The 26,139-nt window shown below is 54.6% G+C and overlaps 10 protein-coding genes and 1 non-coding gene across 11 annotated transcripts; 6 read left to right on the forward strand and 5 right to left on the reverse strand.

Moving 5' to 3' along the window:
* Positions 1-770: 770 nt before the first annotated feature.
* BU25DRAFT_390348 (glycoside hydrolase family 47 protein) lies at positions 771-2,624 on the reverse strand (the record flags this gene model as incomplete). Its single annotated transcript, XM_033704564.1, has 2 exons — positions 771-920; positions 978-2,624. The coding sequence occupies 2 exons, from the start codon at positions 2,622-2,624 to the stop codon at positions 771-773; spliced, it is 1,797 nt and encodes a 598-aa protein (XP_033562806.1).
* Positions 2,625-3,138: 514 nt separating this feature from the next.
* BU25DRAFT_28182 (uncharacterized protein) lies at positions 3,139-4,949 on the forward strand. Its single transcript, XM_033701886.1, has one exon. It carries the CDS (start codon positions 3,333-3,335, stop codon positions 4,731-4,733), a length of 1,401 nt encoding a protein of 466 aa, XP_033562807.1. The 5' UTR covers positions 3,139-3,332; the 3' UTR covers positions 4,734-4,949.
* Positions 4,950-5,530: 581 nt separating this feature from the next.
* BU25DRAFT_490270 (TBP-domain-containing protein) lies at positions 5,531-6,774 on the reverse strand (the record flags this gene model as incomplete). Its single annotated transcript, XM_033711486.1, has 4 exons — positions 6,581-6,774; positions 6,322-6,449; positions 5,844-6,269; positions 5,531-5,794 (listed from the first exon to the last, which is right to left on the reverse strand). The coding sequence occupies exons 2-4, from the start codon at positions 6,373-6,375 to the stop codon at positions 5,531-5,533; spliced, it is 744 nt and encodes a 247-aa protein (XP_033562808.1). The 5' UTR covers positions 6,376-6,449; positions 6,581-6,774.
* Positions 6,775-7,413: 639 nt separating this feature from the next.
* Positions 7,414-9,614, forward strand: BU25DRAFT_466362 (uncharacterized protein; the record flags this gene model as incomplete). Its single annotated transcript, XM_033710686.1, has 3 exons — positions 7,414-7,730; positions 8,209-8,525; positions 8,820-9,614. The coding sequence occupies 3 exons, from the start codon at positions 7,414-7,416 to the stop codon at positions 9,206-9,208; spliced, it is 1,023 nt and encodes a 340-aa protein (XP_033562809.1). The 3' UTR covers positions 9,209-9,614.
* A 939-nt stretch (positions 9,615-10,553) lies between these two features.
* Positions 10,554-11,388, reverse strand: BU25DRAFT_420591 (uncharacterized protein; the record flags this gene model as incomplete). Its single annotated transcript, XM_033708027.1, has 4 exons — positions 10,554-10,714; positions 10,771-10,926; positions 10,976-11,094; positions 11,153-11,388. The coding sequence occupies 4 exons, from the start codon at positions 11,386-11,388 to the stop codon at positions 10,554-10,556; spliced, it is 672 nt and encodes a 223-aa protein (XP_033562810.1).
* A 931-nt stretch (positions 11,389-12,319) lies between these two features.
* Positions 12,320-13,542, forward strand: BU25DRAFT_466366 (uncharacterized protein; the record flags this gene model as incomplete). The annotated part of the gene is made up of 3 exons (XM_033710687.1): positions 12,320-12,640; positions 12,734-12,829; positions 12,927-13,542. The coding sequence occupies 3 exons, from the start codon at positions 12,320-12,322 to the stop codon at positions 13,293-13,295; spliced, it is 786 nt and encodes a 261-aa protein (XP_033562811.1). The 3' UTR covers positions 13,296-13,542.
* BU25DRAFT_t57 lies at positions 13,435-13,507 on the forward strand. The gene has a single exon. It is a non-coding gene; the product is annotated as a tRNA-Lys (tRNA).
* Positions 13,543-14,526: 984 nt separating the features above from the next.
* Positions 14,527-15,291, forward strand: BU25DRAFT_390357 (uncharacterized protein; the record flags this gene model as incomplete). The annotated part of the gene is made up of 1 exon (XM_033704565.1): positions 14,527-15,291. The coding sequence occupies one exon, from the start codon at positions 14,527-14,529 to the stop codon at positions 15,289-15,291; it is 765 nt and encodes a 254-aa protein (XP_033562812.1).
* A 146-nt stretch (positions 15,292-15,437) lies between these two features.
* BU25DRAFT_420593 (uncharacterized protein) lies at positions 15,438-17,973 on the reverse strand (the record flags this gene model as incomplete). Its single annotated transcript, XM_033708028.1, has 2 exons — positions 15,438-15,771; positions 15,905-17,973. 2 exons carry the CDS (start codon positions 17,971-17,973, stop codon positions 15,438-15,440), a joined length of 2,403 nt encoding a protein of 800 aa, XP_033562813.1.
* Positions 17,974-19,421: 1,448 nt separating this feature from the next.
* On the forward strand, positions 19,422-21,706 carry BU25DRAFT_430478 (serine/threonine protein kinase-like protein; the record flags this gene model as incomplete). The annotated part of the gene is made up of 3 exons (XM_033708607.1): positions 19,422-20,865; positions 20,917-21,332; positions 21,380-21,706. 3 exons carry the CDS (start codon positions 19,422-19,424, stop codon positions 21,704-21,706), a joined length of 2,187 nt encoding a protein of 728 aa, XP_033562814.1.
* Positions 21,707-22,620: 914 nt separating this feature from the next.
* Positions 22,621-25,985, reverse strand: BU25DRAFT_439160 (uncharacterized protein; the record flags this gene model as incomplete). The annotated part of the gene is made up of 2 exons (XM_033709094.1): positions 22,621-23,746; positions 23,897-25,985. The coding sequence occupies 2 exons, from the start codon at positions 25,983-25,985 to the stop codon at positions 22,638-22,640; spliced, it is 3,198 nt and encodes a 1,065-aa protein (XP_033562815.1). The 3' UTR covers positions 22,621-22,637.
* Between the last annotated feature and the right edge of the window lie 154 nt (positions 25,986-26,139).

Raw genomic sequence — 26,139 nt, forward strand, 5'->3', positions numbered from 1 at the left:
AAAAATGCTCACAGCGATCCTAACTTCGGTCACGTGCATCACACTTCAGCCCAGCCTTAGCATCTGCGGCTGAGCACCTCACTTGTGCCATAGCGAGATCCTTCGTTGTTACATAGCGACTTCTGCTTCCTGACCTTGACCATGACTGGCTGTTCTCATTGCAGTGACTTCTTTCTCGAATCCCGGTACAACCTCTCTTTGTACGAACGCGGGTGGTGGTTAAATCCCAAATCCAGAAGATTTGGTGTGAGATTCACTCATGCAGATCTCAAGTCATCTGCAGAACAGGGCTGTGAGACATGTGCCATCGTGTCTGAGACATGTGTGGAACTTGCTGGCCACGTTCTTAGTTCTGATGGATTGGCCGTAATCACTCGAAAGATCGGAGAGACCGATGGGTGCCATGTCATCTCGATCTTCAACCCTCAGGAAGTACGCAAGCTATTTCAGATCTCTTTAGCTGCAATTAAAGGTAGTTGAATGTTAACTGTGCTTAATGGCGCACACCAACGTCTCGCAGGAACTGATAGTCCATAGCCAAAGATGAAGTCAGAATGCGTGCCATTAGAACATCCGGCATCCAATGGATGTGCCTCTGTTATTCAAGAGTGTATTGGAAGGTGCAGTTCGGGGCATACTAAATGTTCAGCGCTCGTCTCTCGACGTACGCAAAACTCGAACACTGTACCAACGCGCCTGATCTACATCAGCAAAGATTGAAGCGTAAGGAAATACATGTATAGAACGACCAAAAAGCTTGTATTCGCCGTTCATGTGCTCAGTCTGAACGGATGCGCCTCAGTATTGAAAACCCATTCATCCAAACTCAGCAACTCAGGCTCACTAAAAATCAGATAAAAGTACTTCAGCGTTTCCGCCATCCAAAAACTCTCCATACTATCTTCCAGCTCCAGCTCACTCTCCTCACTCCTCGCTCTCACGCCTCTCCTCAACTCACCCGTCTCCTTCGGCTTGACCTTTAGCGTCACGTCTCGAATAGCTGCATTCGCAAGCCCTGTCCTCGTCCGCCTCTCGATTGCTTCGAACATGCTCCATGCGACGTCTTGATAGCGCCTTTCGCCTGTGATGCGGTACATGTAGAACAAGCTTTCAATTGCTTCAGGCCTCAACATGTATCTTGCATCGATCACCCTTTCGAAACCTGGGAATTGCTGCCTCTGACTGGTCTCCTCATCGTACTCACAGGACTCGTGTGTAGGACAGGGCGTCATACGGAACACCTCTGGCATAATCCCATTCGGGGCATGCATGTAGCTCCAGATACATGCGTCTGTCACTTTGCGGCCGTAGTCCAGATGGGAAGCGTTTCCGAGGAGCTTGGAGCCGAGTGCTAGCATGCCGCCAGCGAAACAGACGAGGTGCTGGGCGGTGTGGTCGAGGGTGATTGTACCGTGTGTATCAATGCGCAGGGCTGCTGGCATCAGAATATCTGCGTTGTCGGGTGTCTTGGGACGGAAGAGGAGGTGAGCAATGACGGCATCCATGGCGGATGTGTACATATTCGCGTATTGAGATGTCGCTGCCCCAGTGCTCTGCAAGAGCTGGTAGGTCTTCCCGAGATATTCGTAGGCTGAGTCGGCCATGGTACCTAGACTGAAGAGATTGTCGCGAGTAAGGTCGGGTTTCTGGACGTTGATGCCTACGGGCCACAGACCAGGTATCTTGGTGCTATTCTGCTGTGCGGCCAAAACAACAGTGACGCGTTTCACGGCGTCGTAGTAGCGCATATCTCCTGTGAGCTGGGATAGGCGAGTGAATTCGAGGCTGAAGGATGCGAGTTCTGCAATGATGCCCTGAGCTGCAGCAGATTGCTCTTCACCAGCTGCAGCCTTCTTCGCACTCCAGCGCGTGATAGGCATTCGGGTTGGGGTATCGAAGCTCATATAGATCATATCGCCCAATTCCATCGCTTTCTCAAGGAGTCGACTATCTTTGCAGTCTGTAAGATCGTACGCTGCTAGTAAGCCTCCCAGATATCGGATTGTAGTCTCGAACATATTCAGTTCACCATCTCCGGGTGCAAAATCGATCTCGGTGACTGCTTGAACCGCCTGGTGGAACTCATCCCTCAGGCCCATGACCCAAAGTGTATCGAGACCGTCCACAAGAGTAGCTCCCCAACCGCCAAAGGTAGTCTTCGATCCTCCTGAAATGGGTAATAGCTCGTCCTGCTTCCATGCATGCTCTTTGTAGGCCTTCCATGATCTCTCGAATGTCGTCTTGACTGCAGCTTGACGACGCTTGCGCATAAGCTCATGGTAGAGGGGTGGCTCCCCCTGCTCGAAGTCGAACTGTACTTGTGGTAGCTTCTTCTTCCTCGAAGCAGGCAGCTCTGCGAACGTCTTCACTGGGTAGTGCTGGGTGACGTTTCTCCAACTGAATCGGCCATGTGGAGGTGGGATGATTGATGGATATGGCGGTGACGTTGGACACGATGTCTGAGAGGAGGGAAAGCGTGGTGGACGCGGCAAGATCCAGAAGGTAAATTCCGTACGAAGGAACAGTAATAGGGTAACAGAGACGATCAGAGCGGAACCAAACCACCTCACCTGCACTTTTGATCTGTACAGCGAGTAGCCATATGAGCCTTTTCTACTATGCATGAAGAGTGGTTTGGACGCTGGCAGCGCTGAGAGAGAGAAGAGCAAAGGAACTATCAAGCCTCTCGTGGCTTGATAAACAGATCAAACTGTACCAACGTCGCGAACAATGCACGTTTCAGTGCCCGGCATGAATGACCGAGGCAAGTCTTACCTTGTGCGGTGTTGATATGCTGCGTTCAGAGTCGCACTAGCGCCGTGTGGAACACTTGGCTATCCACTCTCATGCCATCTGTCAAAACTCACTTATGGCGGACTTTTAGTATGCGAGGTTACCGTTCAGTAGAACATTGTTTAGCCGATGTATAACGTAGGCGGGAACATTTGGTGATGTGTGGAGGCGTGCATGCTGTTTCACTCTGATTTGCAGGATGTATGACGTCGCCCGCCCAGTTCACAAATTCTGCTAGTGATATTATGTTGGGTTGTGTATCTGGAAGGAGGGACGGGTGCAGAAGTGCACTGTTCCGTTCAAACACGCAGGAAGCATGTGAGGTGGAGGAATCGTGCAGGAAACCCGTGGGTCCTGCTAGCATAGCGTGCATGCGTCGGTGCCCTGGGCGCCTTCCTCCAGCCATCACAACACGAACAACGCTCCTTCAACACCACGCTCACTCCCGCCATGTAATACCATCCCCATAGCTTTAATATCTAATAGACCACACCGATGCCTATCCTCACGCTACACACTGTATTTCACCGACTGCCACGATGCGCATCCCCCTATTCAGGATATGGTACTCGACAACGTACACAACGCTTCTCATCATACTCCTGATCTTGCTGTGTGTGTCGCCCGGCGATATCATATACCAGACTATCCGAACCAATGAGATACCGAAGCTCTTCGTTATTGGCGGGGTCTATGTATTCACGGCGCTTATCGTGATACTCATTTACTCGACGCGCATCTACACAAACCGCAGCGTCCTGCAGGCTATCCCGAAGCCATATGTACCGGTGGAGGAAGGCGAAGTGGGGAAGATGGTGCGCAGGATGATCGTGAAGCATCTTAGGCGGAGCGCAATCGTGGCATGGGAGTCGCGACCGAGAGATGTTAGGGGTGAGGCTGATGCTGGAGAGGAGACAGACGAAGAGCTGGACGAGGGTAGACCAGGCACTGCAGAGAGGGAGAAGGAGAAAGAAAAGACTAAGAAGCATAAGAGCGGTCATGGGGTGTCCGATGCGACAATCCTTCCTATAAGCGCAAAGTCACCACCATGGGGTCACATCTCTCACCCGGGTTGGGCCTCACCAGCGGTGCCCGACCTACCAAATCTTCAGTACTGGAGCGTCATATGCGAACTCCCCAACCTCATCGAAGCCAAAGCAGTCTCCCTTGCGCCGCCTGACCCGACTGTCGAAACGGGCTCGATCCAGTTCCCGCACGAAACACCTCTCCTCCCAGATGCGCAAATCGTCACATTGCTACAACGTCCTCGCGCAATGGGTCTGCGCTCCTACCTTGCGCGTCTCTCTGAGCTCGGCCTTCTGAACCCACCATCTCTCGGACCCGCTTTCCTCGCGCAATACGAACACGCGCGCTTCTCGACCGTATGCCTCACCGAAACACAATTCAAAGACATCATGTCCATATTCGCGGACATACTAAACGGCATGACCGAGCTCGACTCAGACCTAATCGAAGACCTGCGCGCACATAGCCTATACAGCGACACCCGCAGCCTCGCACCTACACAATCGTCGTCCAGCAGATCAACATCGGGAAGCAGCAGTAGCTCGTCACAATCACTCCCTCTTCACCCCACGGCCCAACTCGCACACCAACCCTCCTCGTCCTCGCTCTCCAGCAGCCTAAGCAGCAGCAGCGGCGCGTCCTCACACTCCCCGCAAACCCTCCGCACCGCACCCTCACGGCAAGCGCAAAGAAGTTCAGGCATCTACGGTACGCCGCGCACGCCATCTGCAGTCTCTTTCCGGACGCAATCAGATAGAGGTTCAGTGGTGGTGAGAGAGCCTCGGCGCAGCCCGAGCACGATACTGCCGAACTCGTCGACGAGTTCGTTGGGCTCCGGGAGGAGCGTGATCAGATTGCATCCGAATCCGAATGAGGGGGAGTTGCCGTATCAGTATGATATCCAAGGAGGGTGAGGCCAAGATGATGGATTAAGATCGCAACAACAACAACAACAACAACAACAACAACAACAACAACAACAACAACAACAACAACCAGCCTATCGACCACGCGCATTGTGAACCTATCGTGGGTGTTTGATGCAGCGCACCAGCGAGGTGAACATTCAGCAACAGCATCTTGGTGCGGAGAGGAGATGAAGCGGTGTGTACTATGTTTCAGAGCAGAAAAGTCACGCAACAGCCGTCAGCCACCACGAGCAAATCGCGGTATGGAGCAGGGCAAGCCTAGCTGTGGTGAACGTGAGGAAAAATGTGTATCACACAGTGCGAGGTCGCGCAGGAAGCAAAGGAAGAACGTGTTCTGGTATCATGATACTTTCACTACCAAAGCTGTTCCGCTAAGGAAGAGCTGGGGAAAAAGGACCATAACCTGCAATATAGCACATGCCTGAGAGCTCTGGCGTCGCACAGGCGGCCGTACTGAGCATCTCCGTGCAAGCTTTCACGCCTGCACCAGCGCCTTCGCACCCCAAAACAATCTCGATGTTGTGGCCATATCTGCCACCGTCGCCAGCGTATCGTACTCGTACTGAAGTAATGAAGACGAAAACATTCGCACTGCCGAGTCCCCGTGAACATGATTACTGGAGGCTGAACTCCTCGAGTGCTGATGTCTATCTCATCGAAAGGGTGTTTACTGAATTTTAGAACCGTTCCCGAAATACGCAATTTGAGTGACTGCTAAAGGAAGACCACCGACCGAAACACCATGCAATGCCGCAAAAATGACAAGGGTATAGTAGAGAGATTTAGGACTTGCGGAAATCCGACAAGACGGGGTAGATAAGCTCGAAAGCCTGGTAGATCTCTTCACGAACCTTCGCACCAGTCAAGACGATCTTGCCGGAGACGAAGATAAGCAGGACGATCTTGGGCTTCATCATGCGGTAGATGAGACCGGGGAAGAGCTCAGGTTCATAGGACGAGAAAGTGTGGTGGCGAGATGCAAGACCCTCCAAACGAATGGGGAACTTGATGTCGCAGGAGCCAACGATGTTCTGGATCTTAAAGTCCTAGTCACTGTTAGCTAAAGACCCAGACAAGGAGTCTGGTGCAACGTACAGTGAACTTTGCGTTGAACCCCAGCTTCTGGATAATCCGCGCGTATTTGCGGGAAGCGAGACGGCTGTCGTCTTCAGACTTGGCACCGGTGACGACCATCTTTCCACTCGCGAAGACCAGAGCCGTTGTCTTGGGCTCACGAATACGCATGATAACCGCAGCGAAACGCTTGGGGTTGTACTCAGCATTACGCGCGTGTAAAGCGATCGTCTTGAGGTCTAGGCGAGCGGAGAGGTTGACTGTGGCGACGATGTTCTGGAGGGTGGGCACGATTCCAGAAGGCACTTGGCCGTTCTGTGTATCGGGTGTAGCCGCTGGGGTCGCAACGCCGTTTGCATTGCTGCCGTCAGGCTGCGCGCTCTTCTCGGACGTCGGCGGGGTCAGGTCTCCGCTGTTGGGGTAGGACAGAGAACCAGGTCCGACGAACTAAAGAGGATGTTAATAAGGGTTTGCAAACACAGACATCACACAAGCTTACCGTCTTGGCCTGAGCGGCGGTGGACGGATGGGAGGTGAGAGAAGAAGGATCCATGATTGTGGATTGATGTTTGAGCTCGACGGAATGCCGAACGAGCTAGAGAGTATCTGAAGAGGGTTCTTGACAGACTGCGCAGGTCAGAATGTGACTTCGAGAAGCGGCGGTCTAGTCAGGTGGACTATGGAATCGCGAATGTATTGCGACAATCGGTCGACACCGAGTGTGGAGATGGAAGAGGTAGGTAGAGGTGAAACCGTACCGGAGGCAGGAGAGCTACTATCGAAAGAGTCCCGGGCAAACGTTGACAAGAATGTGCCGTCGATCGCGAATTGCTGCCAGTGGTGGCAGTGGTTAGTGATGTACGGTGGTGGTGGTAGAGACCAAAAGCGAAGCCAGCAAGCCTTTGGCAAGGGGAGTCGGAAGGTGCGACTGGGGGGAGGCTGCTTGTATAGACTGTCGCAAGCGAATGAGGCTAGCGCCGGTCGCAGAAATGCTCCTCAACCTCGAAGAGAGTGAAAATGTGTGCAAGTAAACACACAGTTAGTCCCGGGTCGCGTAATTAGAGAGCGCGCAGATGGAAAACGGTGTTTTCTGTTTGCGGCGTGGGGTGGTGCGGGGAGTGGAGTGAGGCGGCGAGCGGAGTGCAAGGCGACCAAAAGGGCGATAAACCAAGGGGGCAGCCCGAGTACTTATAGTAGCCGGTGTGGGGCCCGTGCACTGCGCTAGTGGCCACAACCGGACGCCGCTTTTGCAGCTGGAAGTTTCTGCCGCGTGAAAAAGGGGCTGCCCGACATGCACAGGCGCGTCTCTCCTTCACTGCACCGCGCTGCCTCGCTTCCTGCGACAGTCAGGGCGTGGAGCCGCCGTCCAGCTCCCTTTGACATGTGCCAGCTGCCCTTCACACAGCTTCTGATGAGTGCAGCGCTGTTGTTCTCGCGATGCAGACGCGCGCTGGCTGTTCTCATTACCAGACCATGACGCTGCAACCGGCGCTGTCGCCTGGTCCGGGGCCTAGCCAATACTGACCACTCACCTTCGCTACAACACTTGCCTCCCGGCAGACCCAAATTCGACGATGAAAATTCTGTTGTGATGCTGCTGCGCAGGTTTGCTGGCGGTGAGGAGCTGCGCAATCTGCTGCTGCCCTTGGAGTGCACTGCAGATCCTCTGAAACAGTTGCGACAGACTGCGCGTCTCCAGCTTTGTCCTTGCATGCACCCTGGCCAAACCGCAAACAACGAGGTGACAGAGAAAGGGAAGGGTGACAGAAGTTACTTTCACGAGAAGACAAGGCAACAAAGCAACGGTACGCCGGCGATCCAGGATTTAGCGTTTGCAAAGGCGCAGCCTGCTCGCGCCATGGTTCATTGGCCGGGGGCAGTTGCGTTCTCCGCCCCCAGCCGTGGAAGGTATGACTCACGACCATCGTTGACCGGCAGACACGTCTCCTCATCGCGAACACCGGTGAACACACCCTGCGCATTTCAAGATTGGTGTCGCGGGGTTCTCGAACTTTGAGTTGCTTTCCATTCGATGGCAGGGATTGCATTTGACTGTTGATGCAGACTTGTCGCGAAGCAATGCACTTTCAGGCAGCAGTCTTGGCGTCATGTTTGGGCGTTTGATGACCACAAGCATGCTAGCAGCCTTGCGACACTTTGTACAACGATCTTACTGTGACTTTCGAAAAGGATGGCATGGACGTACGAGTGGCTCTAAACAGTTCATTCACGCTGGATTGCTTCAATGAAATCGTAGAGGAGTTATGACACGTCATCATATCATCGCGTAATGCAGAGGATGGGATCAGTCTGCCTTTCCGAATCCCTACATACTCTCGAGTGAAGGCTTGTTCGGTTCCGGCACTGCAAGTGCCATCTTTGGTAGATTGAGGAGATGCTGCTCGGACAAACCATGGTACACGCCAGTTGTGGACGAACCATGGTCGAAGGCAGGTAGTCTTGTATTCGATAGTGCAGCCTTCATCAGTCCTCTCTCTAATCGCACCAATATTGTTCAAGTCACCAAGCAAATACACATACTCGTAATGTCTGCCTCGAACGTTGATAACAGCATGAAGGGCAAACCCTCAGCCCTCTCCGACACATCGTCACCTCCCACAATGATGACTGCATCAACGCTCACCTCCATCAAGCTCGCTCATTACTTCAACCCTGAATACGGCGCCGCCTTCGAGGTCCTTGGTGAGTTGTTAAGCGAGAATCCAGACTCAGAGCGTCGCTCCTACTTCGACGAAGACCAGCCTTTGTGTTGGGAATAGGTAGCGAACGGTGGTTTGAACAGATTCGCAGAGCGTCACAATGTTGCCATAGACTTCTTTCTGCACGGGCCTTCTGTAGAGCTCATCGTGGCGTACTCGGAAGAGATCTTTCGAATACCGGAATTGCGTGAATAGATCGAGGCGAACGAGGAGCGAGAGAGAGAATTGTCAACTTCTAGGATGTCGTCCCCGGAGGTCGATATGGACGCAGTCGCAGAGAGCACACCATGGTCTTCCGGAGTACTGACGGCAGCATCACCAACCTCCCTTGAGTTCACTCACTTTTTCAACGCCAAGTACAGCACCGCCTTCAATGTCCTCGCCGATTTTCTGAAGGAAGAACCGGACCCATATCCGGCTCTCTGTCTGTATGACGATTATCCTCGTCATTGGGAATGGGTAGCATCTGGTGAACTCAACAAAGTGGCTGAGCAACACGAGCTTCCAGTTGACTTCCTAAGCCGTCCTATTCCCAAGCACTTAGTGTGCAAGTACCTGGAGACACTTGAGTGCGTAGGAGGTTATACCCACCCAGACGGTCTGTATGAGCAGACAGTAGCCGCACAGTGTTATGCAAAGAATCCACCAAGAGATACTGATGGTTAAGATTGGCCCACCTCTTGGGCTGACATCTAGATTATTGAACATGAAGGTTGCTTTGACTCAAGGAGGAACGGTCGCTGATCATCTCTGTTGAAGCATCAGAGCTGAGCAAGGCTGTCCAAGAAGTGGTTCGGGAATCAGCTGAGGTCAAGAAAGAGAAGTCTCGCTTATAGCCCGGAGTAGGCCACTTGAAGAGAGTAGACGCCCACACGGTGGCAGCATCGTGGTAGGGTTGAGGCGTGTCTCGTCGAGCACCTCTGGAAAATGCGACTGCCGTTAGGAAGAGGAACATGGCTACTCAAGGCTGACCATCTCGATCAGAGTCTAGCCAGATAAGGACTTGGCTTGCAGCAGTGCAGATCTCACCCATAATTTTGACCTGTTGACTCTGCTCCGGAATGTTGTGTTGGTCAATACAGAGTGCGCCAATCCAGATGTAGGCTGAATTTTTGTGGTCTGAATTTCACTAGCAGAGGAAGTCAAAGAGACTCTTAGTAATTTGTACCTCTTCCTTGTTCCACAAAACCATCCTCGATGATTTTGTGGATACGGACGGCCTACGCAAGTCGCCGTTTCCGCGATGTCATGGGCCCCACGTGTACGACAGCACGGAGAATTGTGGTTTCCCTTCGCTCAGGTCGTGTAGAGTAGTGGCGCATCTAAGTCTGCCATCCTCAAGCTTGGCACGAAGCAGTCTGACCTGGTCATCTCCCAAGGGAGGAAGATCGTACAATCCCATGATGGAAGGTTCGTTTCACTCAGTGTAGAGCTAATGGTTTTGAGGAACAGCTTCTATAGCAAGGCGACCATCCGAGCTGATAATGGAAGTGAGATCGATCGCTTAGATAACACAACGAACGCTGGATATCGCCAGCATCAGTCCCGATCGTCGTTGTTTATTGCGACGAGTGCGCTGACAGTGATAGCGTTGGATGGTGGTGAGGAAACAGTGACCGGCATGCTCGCTGCGCAACAAGACCTCGATTGCGCTCCTCTTCAGCTACAGGCAAGAGTGCGGACAAGCAGCAGATATCGAAAGTGACAACCGAGGGGATGGAGGGCAGCTGCAGTATTAATGCTCAAACTAACTCTGGATTAGGCTAGTTCATCGATGTCCCTGCAAGAGCCACCCACGCCCAGCTGAAGACCACAACAAGATGTCCGATCGATCTCACGAGAATTCTCTGAAAAATTGTGAGCCGATCACATGCCAATCGCAGCTCGATGTCACCAGATTACGAGACTAGGCTGAGGAAAAGCACACGCCTGGAGGTCACCAAACGGGCATTCAGGAAAAGGTATGTATATAGAAGTATGAACAAGAAAAACGGTATACACGAGCTGCGGTTTATGCTGCAACCATGGCTGGGATGTTCAGCTTGGCGAACTTCCATGTCTTTCCGTTGTCTGCCGTTGACATCGCTCCGCCGGTAGCATCGTACTCCCAAGATCCGGTATGCTTGAAGGACTGATCCGCTTGGTTCAGAGTGACGGTGATATTCTCCCAGCCTATGCACGTGTTAGTGTATGTCGTACAGGCGGCGTTGAAAACTTCATCAACGTACTATGAGCCGGTGCAGTGGTGCAAGGCTGAGCTGCGCACTCGATCGAAACATAGAAAATCTTTCCGTGCTGTCCCTTGCTGGTTGAGACATGGGATACCAGCTTGTCGTTGATGTAAAGGTTCTGATCCCACAAGTTCGTGGTCGAGTTCAGCTTGTCTTGTACACGGTCAGTACTAGGATCTAAGACGAAGATACAGAGACGTACAGTGAGTCTTGACGCGATCTCCAGGCGAAGCCTTGACTGGTGTGCCGTTGGTGACAGATGAGCCCTTCAGAGTGTAGGCAAAATTGCACCAGTTTTTACCCAAGTTCTGGCACCATGTGCTGTAAGGGTAATCAGTAAACCGACTCAAATGATCTCTCAGCTGGAATGTAGCTTTACCTTCCCGGTGAGTTCTGGGTGATTCCCTGAAGAAAATCCTCCTGATCCATCATGATCGCACTCCACAGCGCAACGTCTCCCGTGATGGGGTTAGGCACGTCTCCAAGAACAAGCGTCGCGACAGCTTCCTTGATCCATGTATTGCCGTTCGCCGGAAGAGTAATGACGTCGAGGTTGGCAGAGCTCTGGTGAACGAGCGACAAGAAAGCGCCAACGGCTGCCCAGGATGCCTTCATGGTGATGATGTGGTTGAACGAGTGTGCTTAAACGAGCGAAAGGTAGATATCTTTCAATTGTGGCTGATCGAAGAAGTGCCTTTAAAGCTCCGAGATCAGCATCAGTTATCTTAGCATATACAAGCCTTCACGAGGTAATCTAAGTGGCATGCTCGTGCTCTTGTTTCAGCAAGGTTCTGTTTAGTGGCTCTTGTTTCGAAACAAGTACCGAGCCATCGCCTGAGCAGTCACAGCGGACCGTGCGGGCACCCGTTGAGTGCTGTAACCTGCCGAAACATGAAGTTTGTTGGATGTGAATATGAAGCGATTTCCTGTTACAAATGTCATTCAACTTCGCAATCTCGACGAGCCGTGTCAACCGGAGAGATATCAACGCAGTAACTCTCCCGTCGGAAAGTCCCTCCTGGCGATCATCATCGGGAACGTGTCGAAGTATCATGAATTAGAGCTCGGGGCGCGCGGGCAGTGAGGCTGTTTGGCCCTGTTGGTGGAAGTCTAGATTCCGTCATTTACCTGGCCGTGCGACATTGCTATCTCTAAGTGAACAGCGCCGATATCTGGTCGAGAGATACTTTTGATAGCTGCGTGCAGGTTACAGAATAGGTCGCCGGCGCTGTTGTAGTCTGATCGTGTGTTGAGAAATATGGAGAATGGGAGTTGCTTGAGGCTGGAAATTCGAGCAATGCCGTAGCGCCAGGCTCTAGCGCGCAACAAGCTAGTTAGTCGCCCTCCTCATCACCTTTGCGAGCATCCTGCATCAACATGATTGATTGGTTTAATGTCCTATGTGAGTCCGAGACTATGGAGGACGAGCGCACCAACATGATCATCACCCCGCGCTTCATTGATGAACCGAAGACACAACATCCTCGTCTTCTTAGTAACTCTCTGTGTGATATTGTATAATTTGCTGTGCCCATCCTCACCGAAGATGACACCAAAACGCAACTACACCGCACAGCGTGGCATCTTCTCACATGACGACGATCCCGAAAGCTGGGAGTTCAGAGCCACTACACGGGTCAACCTGGGGCTTCTTGACAAAACATATCCAATGGATGATGTACCAGGGAGCTCGCACTCACAGGATGACTCTGCGCAGTGGCAACGCTTCCAGCAACGCTTCCAGCAACATCTTCGAGAGCTGAATGCGAACGACAAGAACAAACAGTACAAACTCCTGTATCTGGTACGGCACGGGGAAGGAGTTCACAACGTCAAAGAGAAGGAGGTTGGACGTACTGAATGGGATGTGAGTCTCATAGATCAGTACTATCAAGATCCTCATGCTGCACCTTAAGCGCATGCGCTTATCGAATGGATTGACGTTCACTGACTGACGCAGCGATATTGGGCCAAAGTGGCTGGTGACGGCACCGTCACCTGGGCTGATGCAGAGTTGACAGCCAATGGAGAACAACAGGCTTGCAACATTGTTGAAGTTCGCTAATAACTAGGTGGAGGAAACATCACAACCATTCTGTCTAGTCCTCTACGCCGCTGTCTTCGCACGGTGCAGCTTGCTTTCCCTTCAAAAGCAGAAGAAAAAAGGCCGACAGTCAAAGAGAAGCTGCGCGAACGACTTGGTGTTCATACATGCGATCAAAGAAGCAGTAGATCCTGGGATAGCCGAGAACTATCCCTCAATCCATATCGAAGCTGGTCTCTCGGAAGAAGACGTTCTGTGGAGCCCCGACCGACGAGAGACACTCGAGGAGCATTCAGCCAGGAACATGGAGCTGCTTGACGATATCTTCGAGGGCGATTACCGCGACTACATTGTCCTGGCTGCCCACTCGGGCGCCATCATGTCCTTGTTTGCGGCGACAGGATGGAAGAAGGTGCCCGTAGCGGCCGGAGCGGTGTATCCTCTGCTTGTCTGCGGTGAGAAACTGGAAACAGTCTGAAGCCGGGTGCAAAGTAGGAAGTTTCTGCGAAAGGTGGAAAGGACAGCATTGAAGCCACTACGAGTAGCAACGCCTGACCGGTTTGCCCAGGATATAAAAGTACCACTCGCTCTTACACTCATCAAATCAGCAACAACAAGCCCGGCTGGCACAATCGGTAGCGCGTGAGACTCTTAATCTCAAGGTTGTGGGTTCGAGCCCCACGTCGGGCTACCTTCTATCTTTTTTTCTTCTTGCAATCATTTTCATCGACCTTGTGGTTGTTGAGATGTTCATGGTTGAAATTTTTGCAGCCGACGCTGGGTGTGAAGGTCCGTGCTGCGCTAGTGTCTAATGGCCGATATGCTTCGCGTGCGCCGGCACTTAGCCACGCGTAGTGGTCCTTCTGCCTTCCCTTTTGCTTTGTTTACTTACTCGAATTTTTTTCATGCGAAACAGACTCACTCACACACTCGCATTGTAAAGGCAGACAGCTCCACGTATGCGGATTGCTACGTCGTGCGTCTATTTTTGTTTCTGTAGCACTTCCGTAACTCTTGTGGTCATGGAGATATTGTAGGTCGTCAAACACTTCACTCTTTGCAGGTTTACCAAACATCACGACTTGTACCAGGGAGCAGCTCGCTACGGTGCACCAGGGTTTGTCTCAACTGAACCCACCAAAGACAGCAACGACGCAAACTAGACCGATCTTTGCGCTCTCTCTGCCGTGAACATAGCTCTTACAACGCCTTCGGCTGGGCCTGGCTGTGGTGTGTGAACACCCAGAGTGCGCAGACTGCGATTGCAGAAAGTCACCTTGAGAAAGTTCCTCTGTCTCGTCCTCTAAGCCGGAACTCGTGCGCCAGGCAATCAACCTTTTCCGGAGATCTTGGATCTGGTGAAGGTCAGAGAAGCTGTGATGCATGAGGCTCGGAGAGAAATCACCGTTCTCAACGTCCATCCAAGCGCACCGCACCGGGCAATTTTAGGCGCGCCGACATCGCTCATTACTTCCGTTCGATGTCTGGTCAAGCACAACGTTGGCAATGTCGTCAGGAGGATCTGATCTTATCGTCATCAAACGACTTCCAACTATTCCCACATAAACTGCATCTTATCGGTCCCAAAACTTTGGCATTCCAGCATCCTCATTTTGGTAGTTACCCCGTCTGGTTAGCGCGGCAAATATCATCGAATGATGGCGCTCCACACCCATACACCTGCAGCCCTAGGCCGACCGACCAATCTAATGCATAACACACATGCATGCACCGACCCCACAGTCACAACGGCTCCCACGTGGACTATCGAAGCGGTTACTAGGACCACTCTTAAGGAAGCCTCCGTATTTGTCAATGCATCGCGAAAAGAACTGTTCCCATCTCTAGGCTATGACACCTTGTTGGACGATCCCGAGATCCTGGAAACGAGCTGTGTGCTCATAGCACGCGCCAACGATGACTATAGACCGAATGCCACCCCAGGAAGAGATAGCCAAGGAGCCATAATAGCAGCGATAGCGTACATACCGTTTGATTACCGCTTCCCATACCTGCCATGGCCCATTGGAACATATTCCCAAAACAACCGCAACTCTGAAATCACGACCGGCAAAAACACTTCTGCATCCCTATCCTCCTCATCCACCACGAACACCACTGCCAACTCCTCCTCGTCCTCCCTGGCACTCTTGGCTACCCCATCCTCTACCACCCCCCAACCTGAGATCCCCTCAGACCCAATAAAGATCGTAGAAGTCCTCCGCCTGTTCGTCCTCCCTCAATACCGCCGGCACGGCCTCGCCGCATCGCTCTTCCAATCCCTTCAGGACCATGCACGAGCATCAGGAGTCCAATGCATGTACCTACACACGCACCCCTTCCTACCAGGCGCTATCCGGTTCTGGGGAAAGCACGGCTTCGACACCATATGTGTAGACGAGGAAGACGAGGTATGGCGGACACATCATATGCAGATGATGCTAGGGCCATCGCGACTGGACACAGGACGGTGAGGGGCCCGAGATCTATTGGATCACTTGTTGTGTACAAAATGGTCGGCAATGTTGCATATTCCGCTATCTATACTGTTATAGACTACATCATCTCTCATGTATACTACCTATACCTCCCTGATCGTTACAGCCAAACCAAAACATCATCACATGTGTCTCTCCACCCTTCCAATCCTTGGAGGCGTCTCATCCATCACGTCACCCTGCTGATCCTCATTGTACCGCATCCTGGCTGATTCGAAGTCTTGTCTCATCATCTCCATCTCAGCTTCCCCTGAGTTTTCTTGATTCTGCAGGCGTGGGTCCATACGAACAGACCGCCGCCCGGCATTGCCGAGACCCGGAGAGAGCGCTGTATGTTGGCGCGAGCCGTGGCGTGGCGGAATTCTCGGTGGCACTGCCGGCATGGGGCTGCTTGGTAGCTCATTGTTGCGTTGGGCTGGCGGGGCTTGGGGTATTTCAAGTCGCTGTCGTGTTTGTCTACAGCAGTCAGTACTTTGGTCAACTATGATGTTGCTGCACAGATCCTAGGTTGCGGATTGTCAAGCTTGCAGCAAGACATGGCTTCTGAGCCAGAGAGATTGACAAGTATGCAAATGAGGTTCAGACTTACCTGGGCTGAGCTGCATTGTGCATCTGCTCGAACGCTGAGACTTGGTCCTGCACTTGCGAGGTTCGGCCAGTGCGTCCCCCTTGAACCGAAGAGACACCATGAGCATTCTCACTAGAGCGTTGGCTGCTTCGTGTTCCTTGTGCACTTCTTGGATATGGTGGACCGGCGTAATTGGCAGCAGGAGCAGGCTGGGTGGAGACAGGACGTGCAGTGGAGCCGTGCGGTTGACCTGTATGGGCAGACGCTCCTCGCGTATAAGGATCATCGGCCATGGCCATGGGTGGGTCAAATGCACCTTGGGGCGTACCGAACGTGCCTGATGGTGGGGCGTATGCGAACTGGTGAAGACCATATGTGTTTGTTCCTAGACCTGCATTGTTGTACACTGAATATCCACTTCCAGGTTGGCTGTGTCGCTGATGATGTCCTTGATGATCGCCGAGACGTTGCGACGCCCGCCCATACTGAGCCGTGAGCGCATCCAAGGGCGAGACACGATTCTCCATTGCAGCCGCAATAGCGTTAGAATGGACTCTGTGGTCTAGGCTATCCTGACTGATGCGGCGGCGGACCGTTGATTGGTGACGGGCCCCCATACTGCCTCCGGGTGGGCGTGCGTAGGGCTCTGCTGGCAGGGGAGAAGTACCAAACTGGTTGGGGTTAGCTGGCACTGGGGTCGCAAAGCTCGATACATTAGGCGTTGGAGGGCTCTGCGCGCTGTCACCGAGAGCTTGCGCTTCTGAGAGTCGGACTGAGCGATAAGTGCCACGACTGGCCTGCCTTGAAGCTGAAGCCCCATCCCACTGTGACTGGGAAACTGAACCTTGTGCTGAATGCTCGCTACTCGATTGTCGGTTCTCAGGAAGCTCGTAGTATGAGAAGGCTAGGCTCGTGTTGGACATCTCACTGCTATGTTGTCTTAGCCGTTCACTCATCCTTCCGTCGTTGGGGCGCTCGGTTGCGGGTGCGGCAGCAGTCCAAAAGATATCTTCGCCTGCTGAGGTACTCTGAGGCTTCGATGTCGGCGTGAAGAGACGAGAAGGCGGAGCATCGTTGGAAGAATGACTTCGCATATGGAATCGGGGTTGACTGGTCCTTCGGAATGGCTCAGTCTGTGGGGCACGTGGGACCATCTGTCGAAACGTATAAGTGTACTCATCCTTCTTATCTTCGGCGTCCGAACTCTCAACATCTAGATCCTCAACGTCCAGAACCTCAACGTTTAGAACCTCAACGTTGGAATCTTTCCTCTCTTCGAAATAACCCTGCAGGTAAATCATCGGATGTTTCTTGTCTGAATTGGCCCGCCCACCTTCTGGCTGATGAGTAGGGCTGGGTATCTGCGTCTGACGAAGCGGCGATGGAGCGTGAAGTGCGTCTTGACCGACAGACTGAACACGGTTTCTGTGAGGACGGCTGGCTCCACCTCGCAGGCTTGCTGGAGTAGTGGAAGGGCCAGACTGACGTGTTGGTGAAGAGTCTGCAGTAAAATCCTCGGCTGCAGTCCTGCAACCAGGAGTGGCTGGACCAGCGACATTGGTCGTCTCCGTTGGACAACCTGCTGGCTCAACAAGAGTGCCCTCGGAGTCTTCGGACTGCTCCTTTGGCGACGAGAATGGATCTTGGTCAGTCCCTGGCCTATGAGAATGTCCAAGCCGAAAAGCCAGTCGAGTGCTGTGACGTGCTGGAGGCGCAGCTGCAGATGAAGTAGACGCGAGCTGAAGGGGTTGCGTCGGCATGGTGATAGGATCTGGCGAGCTTTCAACACGTTGCGCTGATTCGGCCAGTGTCTCATCAGAATCCTCGGACTCATCGTCAACGTGTGCAATGATGGCCTGTTGAGGTTGAGGTCTTAGTATTGGTATGTTGCCGAGGTCGGTGATGGCATCTCTCATCGACCGTTGCGCACCAGGCTTAACTCTGGGTGCAAGAGAACATGTACTGGCCCTCAAATGTCGTTGTCCTGGGGCTGCTGGAGGTCTGGACTGCTGCCGACGTGCCATGCGGCGAAGAGTCTCATCGACATCCTCGGGCGTCAAGGTAAGCTCTGATGGTTTCAAGCGTAACATGGCATTCAGAGCGAACGACTGAAGACAGATAGGAAGATGCTACAAACCCAAGAAGTGACCAGAAAGTGACCAAAACAAAGAGAGGCTGAAGAGGAGGGTGTGTTGGGATGCTGGACGTGGCTTGACAACAGAAAGACAGCACATGGTGAACGCTTGCCATCATGACGCATGATTGTTGCTATCGATGTAGTATTATGGAAGGAGTGTGGTGTTCGACGCTTGAAGCAGCAAAGAAAGACCCACGGCTGACCACGAGTGCAGATGGTGAGTGCCTCCCAGGGCGGCAGGGAAAGTGCAAACAGTGCGCACACCATGTTCTTCTACAACCTTCAGCAGTCTGATAGTTCGTTGTGGATCGCAAGTCGCAGGGTATGGGTACATGATGTTGATATTTCCAAGATATCACTGCAAGGTAGCTTGCTATGGTGTAAGATCGGTCGTCGCGCTGTCGTCGATGCGCCTTCCCAACGCAACCGAAAACGGCGAGGCGAGCCAATCACTGGCCAGGCTGAAGTCAGTCTCGGTCAAGGCAAACTGATATGGAGGCGCAGCAGGGCAGGATGCATGTGCTATATTGGCTGTGCGTGACATGGCACAGTATCTGGCGAAGATGATGCACCGACTGCACCACGCGTCGCACAGGTGCTAGTGTGCACCTCCAAGGAGCCTCCATGGTGACACCCTTGGCAGACGAAAGTCGTCGAGATGGCCGTGCAAGGGTCTGCGGGCGGGCGAGTGGTGTTGGTGTTGGGAAGCCTGAACCAGCTGTAGCGGTGGGTTTTGCCGTGACCGAGCGGTCGTCGACATCAGCGCGCCGCGTCACGGGTCTGCCATCCTCACCTCCAGCCCTAGCTGCTCTTCCCGTATACTGGTCGCGGGGCGTTCCCATGTCCCTCGCTGCCGGCAAACCTCCTGTCCGCTGAACTAATTGCACCCGACGTGCTGCGGGCGTTCCCGTGGCTGCCAGAGCCTCTGAAGCTTCGCCCGCTCACCGCCAGAGCTGCCCAGTGGCTGCCACGATGAATGGCGACCTGAGCCTGTCGCAGTCCCTCGGCGGGCTGCGCATTGCGAACCCGGACGAGGAAGACCCCATATCGCCGCCCTCGCAGTCGCCCGAGCCCACGCAGGAGAGCCGCTCGCCGCAGACAGCGCTTGACGGGAGCCAGAGCACAGCACCCCGGCGGCCGTCGTCGCCCTCGCAGGCCTCGAGCAGCAGCACCGTTACGGAGCGGCAGCGGCCTATAGCCCACCAGAGCTATACCATTGACCTGCCCGCCCACGAACATGCCAGTGCAGAGCCGCTGCCGTCGCCCGCCTCGTCGCGGGGCCTCGCTCCCGCTCCCTATGGCACCACTCCGCCGCAGCCGTCCTCGCCGCTGGGTCACGCCTCCCCCCTCGCAGCCGTGTCGTCGTCATCCCATTCGCCGCGTCTCGTCCACCGCCAGAGCATGCCGCTCGCCCACCAGGCCCAGCAGCAGGTGTCGTACCCGCCATATGCTGCCGGCCCCCTCATGCAGCAGAGGAATGCCCCGCAGCCCCAAGCCATGTCCCAAGCGATGCGCGAGCGGCCCGTTTCGACGAGCATGTACAACCACCCCAACCTCTCCACCAGCTCCACCACCGCACCCGGTACCTACCGCTACAACGACGAGGGCATGGCCTCTGACATACGGCGGACGAGCAGCTCGCGAATAGCGCCCAACGCTATGCCTGTCCGAGAAGCCAGCAGGCGAGATCCATACCGACAGTCAGCGCAGATGTCTGGCCTCAATGGCCCACTGCCGCCCCGGAGAAGCTCGAGACGGATGCCAATGGACGGCGCTGGTATGGCCCCACAGCTGTCCAGCTCGCCATACAGCATGGAAGGTGGTCCCCTATCGAGCAGCGAGGAGTGGAAAGAGAAGGGCGCTGCGGTGAGCACACGGCAAGAGATGGACCAGAACGGGCGGCCCATCACGCGAGTGGTGAAAAAGGGGGTGAAAGACTTCAATTTCGGCAGAACGCTGGGTGAAGGCTCCTACAGTACCGTTCTGGCCGCGACCGATCGACAGACGCTGCGCGAATACGCTATCAAGGTGCTCGACAAGCGCCATATCATCAAGGAGAAGAAGGTCAAATACGTGAATATCGAAAAGGACACACTGAACCGCCTCACCGAGCATCCAGGCGTCGTACGCCTGTACTACACGTTCCAGGACGAGCGCTCGCTATACTTTGTTCTCGACCTGGCTTCTGGCGGAGAGCTGCTCGGCTTTCTGAAGAAGATGTGCACTTTTGACGTTGAATGCACTCGTTTCTACGGTGCCCAGATACTGGACGCAATCGACTACATGCACTCGAAAGGCATCATACACCGCGACCTCAAACCGGAGAACGTTCTCTTGGACGACCAAATGCACGTCAAGATTACCGATTTCGGAACAGCGAAGATCCTGGACTTGAAGAAGTCAAATGCCATGGGGTCGACATCTGGTGACCCCATGGAGGGTGCTGAATCGGACCGTGCCCAGTCGTTTGTTGGAACCGCCGAGTACGTTTCCCCGGAACTTCTTACAGACAAGAATGCTTGCAAAGCCAGCGACTTGTGGGCATTTGGATGCATCATTTACCAGCTGATTGCCGGAAGACCACCATTCAAGGCGGCCAACGAGTACATGACCTTCCAAAAGATCGTCGGTTTGGAGTACAGCTTCCCTGACGGCTTCCCTCCACTTGCACGAGATTTGGTCGAAAGATTACTAGTGCTAGATCCACTCACGCGCTTACCAATGGAGCACATCAAGGCACATCCTTTCTTTGACGGCATCACATGGGGCAAGGGACTGTGGAAGCAGAAGGCACCACGCCTCAAGGCTTACAGTCCGCCACCGCAAGAGCTCATCAAGCTCAATGGTAAAGATATTCCGGTTCCGTCAACATGAACCCATCGATAACACTCTACAGGCCCCTCGACACCCGGAGCCCCTGCCCCTGCCCAAGTGCGACCAAAGCCTAGACTCATCACCGAACTACCACCTCCCAGTCAGCTTGACATCGACTGGTCACCCGTTTTGACCAAGAGGGATGAGCGGATCTTGAAGCTTGGCAACTTCTTGATCACGCAGCATCCTGCAGGTCATCCCGTTGGCGGTGCGGCTGAGGCTGCCGAAGCACCGAAGAAGTTCTCTCGGTTCTTCAGCAGCAACACTATCAAGAAGCGCCAACGTCTGGTCATGATCACTAGTAACGCTCGTGTACTGATGTGCGCCGCTGGCACAAATGATAAGAAGCTCAAGGAAGAGGTGTCACTTCTCACCGCTGGTTGCTCGTGGAGGTCTTTCCAGGACGCAAAGGGTCTGACAGCTTGGCTTGTGGAAACAGTACGTGCATACAAACGATCCCTCAACGGTCTGCTAACAGACTGCAGCGCGACAAGCAATTCATCTTCGAGGATCCCAAGAGCACCACCAGCGACCCTGACGGTAGCAAGTACTCAAGCCAGGAATGGATCGATAGTATCGAACAAGCTAGGGAATACGCTTTATCACAGGCTCCTACCAACGATCTGGCCCTATCTGAACTCGGCTCGATATCTACACCCAGCTCATTAGGTGGCGACTCTGCCCTCGACGGCGTCAACATTCCTGCTTCGCGACACGGACATCTCCACAAGGACCGCGGTGATACCGATTCCGTTAAGAGCAGGAAACGATTCAGCAAGCGGCACTCGAAGAACGGGCTAGCGAACTTTTAGTACAGTCCTCAGGCCCAAAACGTGTCTGCAAAGGTGTTCGTACTCAGACACATCAAATCCACCCACACCCTCTCGACGAACTTCTAGACATCCACCTTAGAGTCCGTTACACTCCACCCACTTCAACGTATACATATTGGATCATCGTACACAGATACATCCGCCTCTCCTACCAAGCATCATCGCACCACTCATCCAGCGATCGGCGTTTGGCGTCTTTACAACTTACACTTCTCTTTGATTTCGGAGGTCTTTTACAGGCATTTTGCATCAGCGGGTTGATACTTCGTTTTACAGGCTTCTATAACGGCCGGATTCCCTTTGTCGTCGCGTGTGGAAGAGGGGCGCTCTGACTTCGCTGCATCTTGGAATGGTGGATGGGTGTTGTTGGGCTGCGCAGGGAAGAGCGCCGCATCGTTATTCTCGTAACCAGTCTGAGGAAAAGAAGACATAGATTGGCCTTGAACGGGCGTTCGAAAGATGCGCCAACTACAATCGAACAATTGAGCCTTTCCGTCCCGTACATTCCACTAAGACATGTATGTGGCTACGTGCGTGAATCATTCGACTTGCACTCCGCCTCCCAAACGTTGCACTTCGCGATCACTCGACTCCGCTCGCTCGACAGACCACCAACGCATCCTTCTGCACACACCGTGTCCCCAAGAGAAATCATATGTCATGAATGTATTACGCGAATCTATGCCCCCCCCCCCCCCCCAAAACGCCATACCCATGCCGAATGCAGATAATCTCGACTCCAGCCTATGCAATGCCAATGCAACCCACCCGCTATGTCCCGAAAATAAAAATAAAAAAAATAAACACACCCCTATATATCCTCAAATCCAATGCAATACAAGCTTAATCTCACAACACACTTGCCCCCCCCCCCCCCCCCGGCGACTTCGGCTGCCCTCCACTCCAACCACTACCTAATCCCCCTCATCCAGCCCTCAATATTACTCCTCTGCTGCGTGTTCATCGGCTGCATCATCATATCGCCGCCCATCATGCCGCCGCCCATCTGCATCCCCTGCATGCCCATCCCGTTCATGGGTTGCATCATCGGCATCCCGCCCATGACGTTCATCTGCGGCCCGCCCTGCATCATGCTCATCTGCATGGGCATGGAGCTCTGGCGGTTCCCCATGCCGGGGTGCATGGCGGGTTGTTGGAGCGACATCTGGCCCATCATGCCCATGTTGTTCATGCCCATCATCGGGGTTTGCATGGGTAGCATTTGCTGTTGGGGGAGCATCATGTTGGGCTGGCCTACCATGTTCATGCTCTGCACGCCGTTCATGCCCATCATCGGCGTCGATTGTTGCGGCACGTTCAGCGTAGGATTCATGCCCATGGGAGTAAACATCATGGTCTGCGCCCTCGGCTGTTCCTGCCGTCCCACCCCCGCCATCCTATCCTTGTACGCCTGTATCTTAAGAGCGAGAGGCTGGTCTTCGTCGTCTTTTGACTGTGTGCTTCCGACGCCGCGCAGGAGGGGGTCGGGGCCGGTCATGCCGTAGCTGGAGGCACGCATGGTCTGCGTTAGGCGCTGCGCTTTTCGCTTCTCTTCGGCGACGGCGTTTCGGTGCAGCAGTGAGCCCGTGGGCAGGTGCGACATCAGTTGCTCGTTGGAGACTTTGCGTGCTTGGTGGTGGTCGTCGTAGGGGTTCGCGGATAGAACGTCGGCTAAGCTCATTTTTGACTTGAGAGCTGGGCGTTCGCCGGGGTGGAGGATGTCGCCGCGAGCCTCTGCTTCGGCCTTGAGGCGGGCGCGGCGCTGGCCGAGGGTTTCTTCTTCGCCGTCTTCTAGGGCGGGGGAGGCGGAGGGTGCGTCCTTGAGTGCTTTTGGAGAGTCGTCAACGCCGAGCTTGGAGAGCATTTCGGCGGCAAAGTCACCGCTGACGGTGGACTTGCGGACGTCGTCGCCCAGGGCGGCTTCTAGCATCTGCTTGTCTTTCAGACGGCGCATGCGTTCGCCCAGGGTTTCGCCTACGTGCTCTTCTTCTTCTTCAGACTCGGGATGGGGTGTGATGACTCTGGGTACTTCAGGGTGTGCCTGGCTGTCGTAGGCTCCTCCGAGGGTTGTGGTCCTCCTGTTGTTTGGCAGTCCAGTGATTCGTTCACGACGACGACTCAGGGGCTCATTGTCTTCGAGCTCTCGCTGAGCAATCAAACCAAGCGGACGGTCCCAGTCGTTCCTCTGAGGTTGTTTGTACAGCACGCCAAGAGGAATGTCGTCGTCCGAGTCGTCCTCCTCCTCCTCTTGAGCCTCCCAGGCAAGTTGCACTTTTTTCTTGAGACGCCTTTGCTTCTCCCGCTCAGCGTCGTCGTTGAGATCGAGCAGCGTTCGATGCGAGGTCATCCGACCTTCCTCGACCATTGTAACGTAGTTTATGTTACGCTCCTTCTGTTTTGCCTTGCGCAGCTGGAGCTCAGCAAGCAGAGTGGTTGGTGCGCCGAAGAATTGTTTCTCCTCTTCCTCCTCCTTCTCCTCGTCGTCGTCGTCGTCGTCGTCGTCGTTCAAGGCTTGCTCTTCGAACTCGGCATCCGGGTTGCGGCCACGACCATCTCCAGAGGAGTTGCGCCGCGGTGCTGTCTCGAGGTCGTTTGGTCCTCGTGCGTGTTCATCGCGCTCATCCAGCTCCGCGCCCAAGCTCATACGGCTCTCAGCGGCTCTAGCGACCAGGATGTTCATATCTGCGGAGCTGTTGCGCTTCTTGAGCTTGTTCAGCTTGCCACCAGTGGAGTTGGTGTTCGTGTCGAGTATGTTGAACGAGCTCCGCCTCTTGGTTGGTTCCACTACGACCGGCTCAACGAGGGACAACTTGGTGCTCTTGCGTTTGTGTTCTGGGCTGTAGACTTCGTTGCCAACACGGCCGGTAAAGGGATGATCGGTGAAGGCAGAGACAGGTGCGCGCGCGGAGGCTTCGAGAATGCTGTCGAGGGTATCCTCAGCGGACTCGCCCTTGACCTCAAACTCCTGCGACGGGCCTTGCTGGTCGAAGAAGGCGCTGGCTCTCAGCTGCGCAGGCAGGCCGGCGAAACTTTTCCGACTCTTCCTGTTGGGACTCGCGGGCTCTGTTCCGCCGAGCCAAGGGGCAGACTTCCTGTTTGCGGCCTGCATCTGATCCAGCACCTGAGTACGACGTCGTGCAGCCACGTCCCCGGCAGGCAGTTGGGACAGGCGCTTCGGTAGATTCAGCATTCGAGGCACTGGCGCCGGGTAGAACACCATGCCCTCTTCTGGCGGCGGCGCGCCTTGTGGCGGCATGTCTGGGGCGGACCTCATCAGGGAGGACGATTTCCGACTGTGACTGCCATGCGAAGGCTCCGGCGCCGGCTCCGGCTCCGGCTCCGGCTGCTGCTGCTGCTCCTCCTCCTCCTCCTCCTCGGGAACAGTGTGTGGGGCGTGTGTGCCGTCGAAGTCGTGCCACAGTGTACGCGCTTGGTGTGTGGTGTCGGTCGAGGCTGCGGTGGGCGGGCGGTCGGGAAGCTCGTGATGGGGGTACGGCTCATGGTGGCCGTCGGCGTAGCGATCGTTGTCTTGGTCATGGTAGTGGTCCATGGTGGGCGGCCGCTCGAGGTTGACGCTGTTCCGCATCTCGTCCCGGATCTCGTTTGCGATTTCTTCATACTTGCGGGTGAAGGAGGAGACCTGACGCTGGCCGGGCGGAGGCGGCGAGCCCTGCTGGTGGTGCTCGAGGGGCGGAGCCATGATTGAATCGGGCGAACCGGGGTAGTCTCCGGCGTCCTCCGTTTCCTCGTGCACCTGCTCTGGGTGCACGACCTGGCCGAGTCGCGAAGCCTTGCTGCCGGAGCGGTGCCTCTGCAGCGAGGCCGGCGGATTCGACCACGAGCCCGAGCGGAGGGAGCCCGCGGGCGAAGTTACGTAGCCTCCGGGCGAGTAGCCGCCCCAGCGAGCGGGGCCATTCGTGTCGATGGCCGAGTGGGCGTGCGAGCTCGTCGACACATTGCGGCTGCGACCCGCGTACATGCGTGCAGGCTCCTCGGCGGGGAAGCCAAGAGAGCGCAGCGAGGACCGTCGCGAGTCGGACTGCTTCAGTTCTGTATGCAGCCTGCGAATCTCCTCGTTCAAGTCGGAGCCCGCCTCGCTCATGCGTTCTGCGTGCTCCTCCAGGCGACTGATGTTGCCGACATAGGCGCCCTGCAGCGATTGCAGGTCGGGCAGCGGGTGGTGGAGGTCGACGCTGCTGGCCTCCTTCTCTGGCGACCGGGTCGGGACGGGCTGCAGCACGCGAGGAGGCGAGGCCATGATGCACCACTCTGCGCGGCACAGAAGCTGCCAGAGCAGACACGAGGCTTTGGGGGTATTGCGGAAGAAACAAATTGCAGTCAGGGGAGAGAGAAGATCAGCTTTGGTGTTGCACTCGCACCCAAAACATGGACGCTCCCCATCCCTCAGCGCC

Source organism: Macroventuria anomochaeta, assembly GCF_010093625.1.
Source record: "Macroventuria anomochaeta strain CBS 525.71 unplaced genomic scaffold BU25scaffold_12, whole genome shotgun sequence".
NCBI lineage: Eukaryota > Fungi > Ascomycota > Dothideomycetes > Pleosporales > Didymellaceae > Macroventuria > Macroventuria anomochaeta.

Coding starts and splice junctions, on each gene's coding strand:
- BU25DRAFT_28182 (XM_033701886.1), top strand. CDS start 3,333: ATGCGCATCCCCCTATTCAGGATATGGTACTCGACAACGTACACAACG.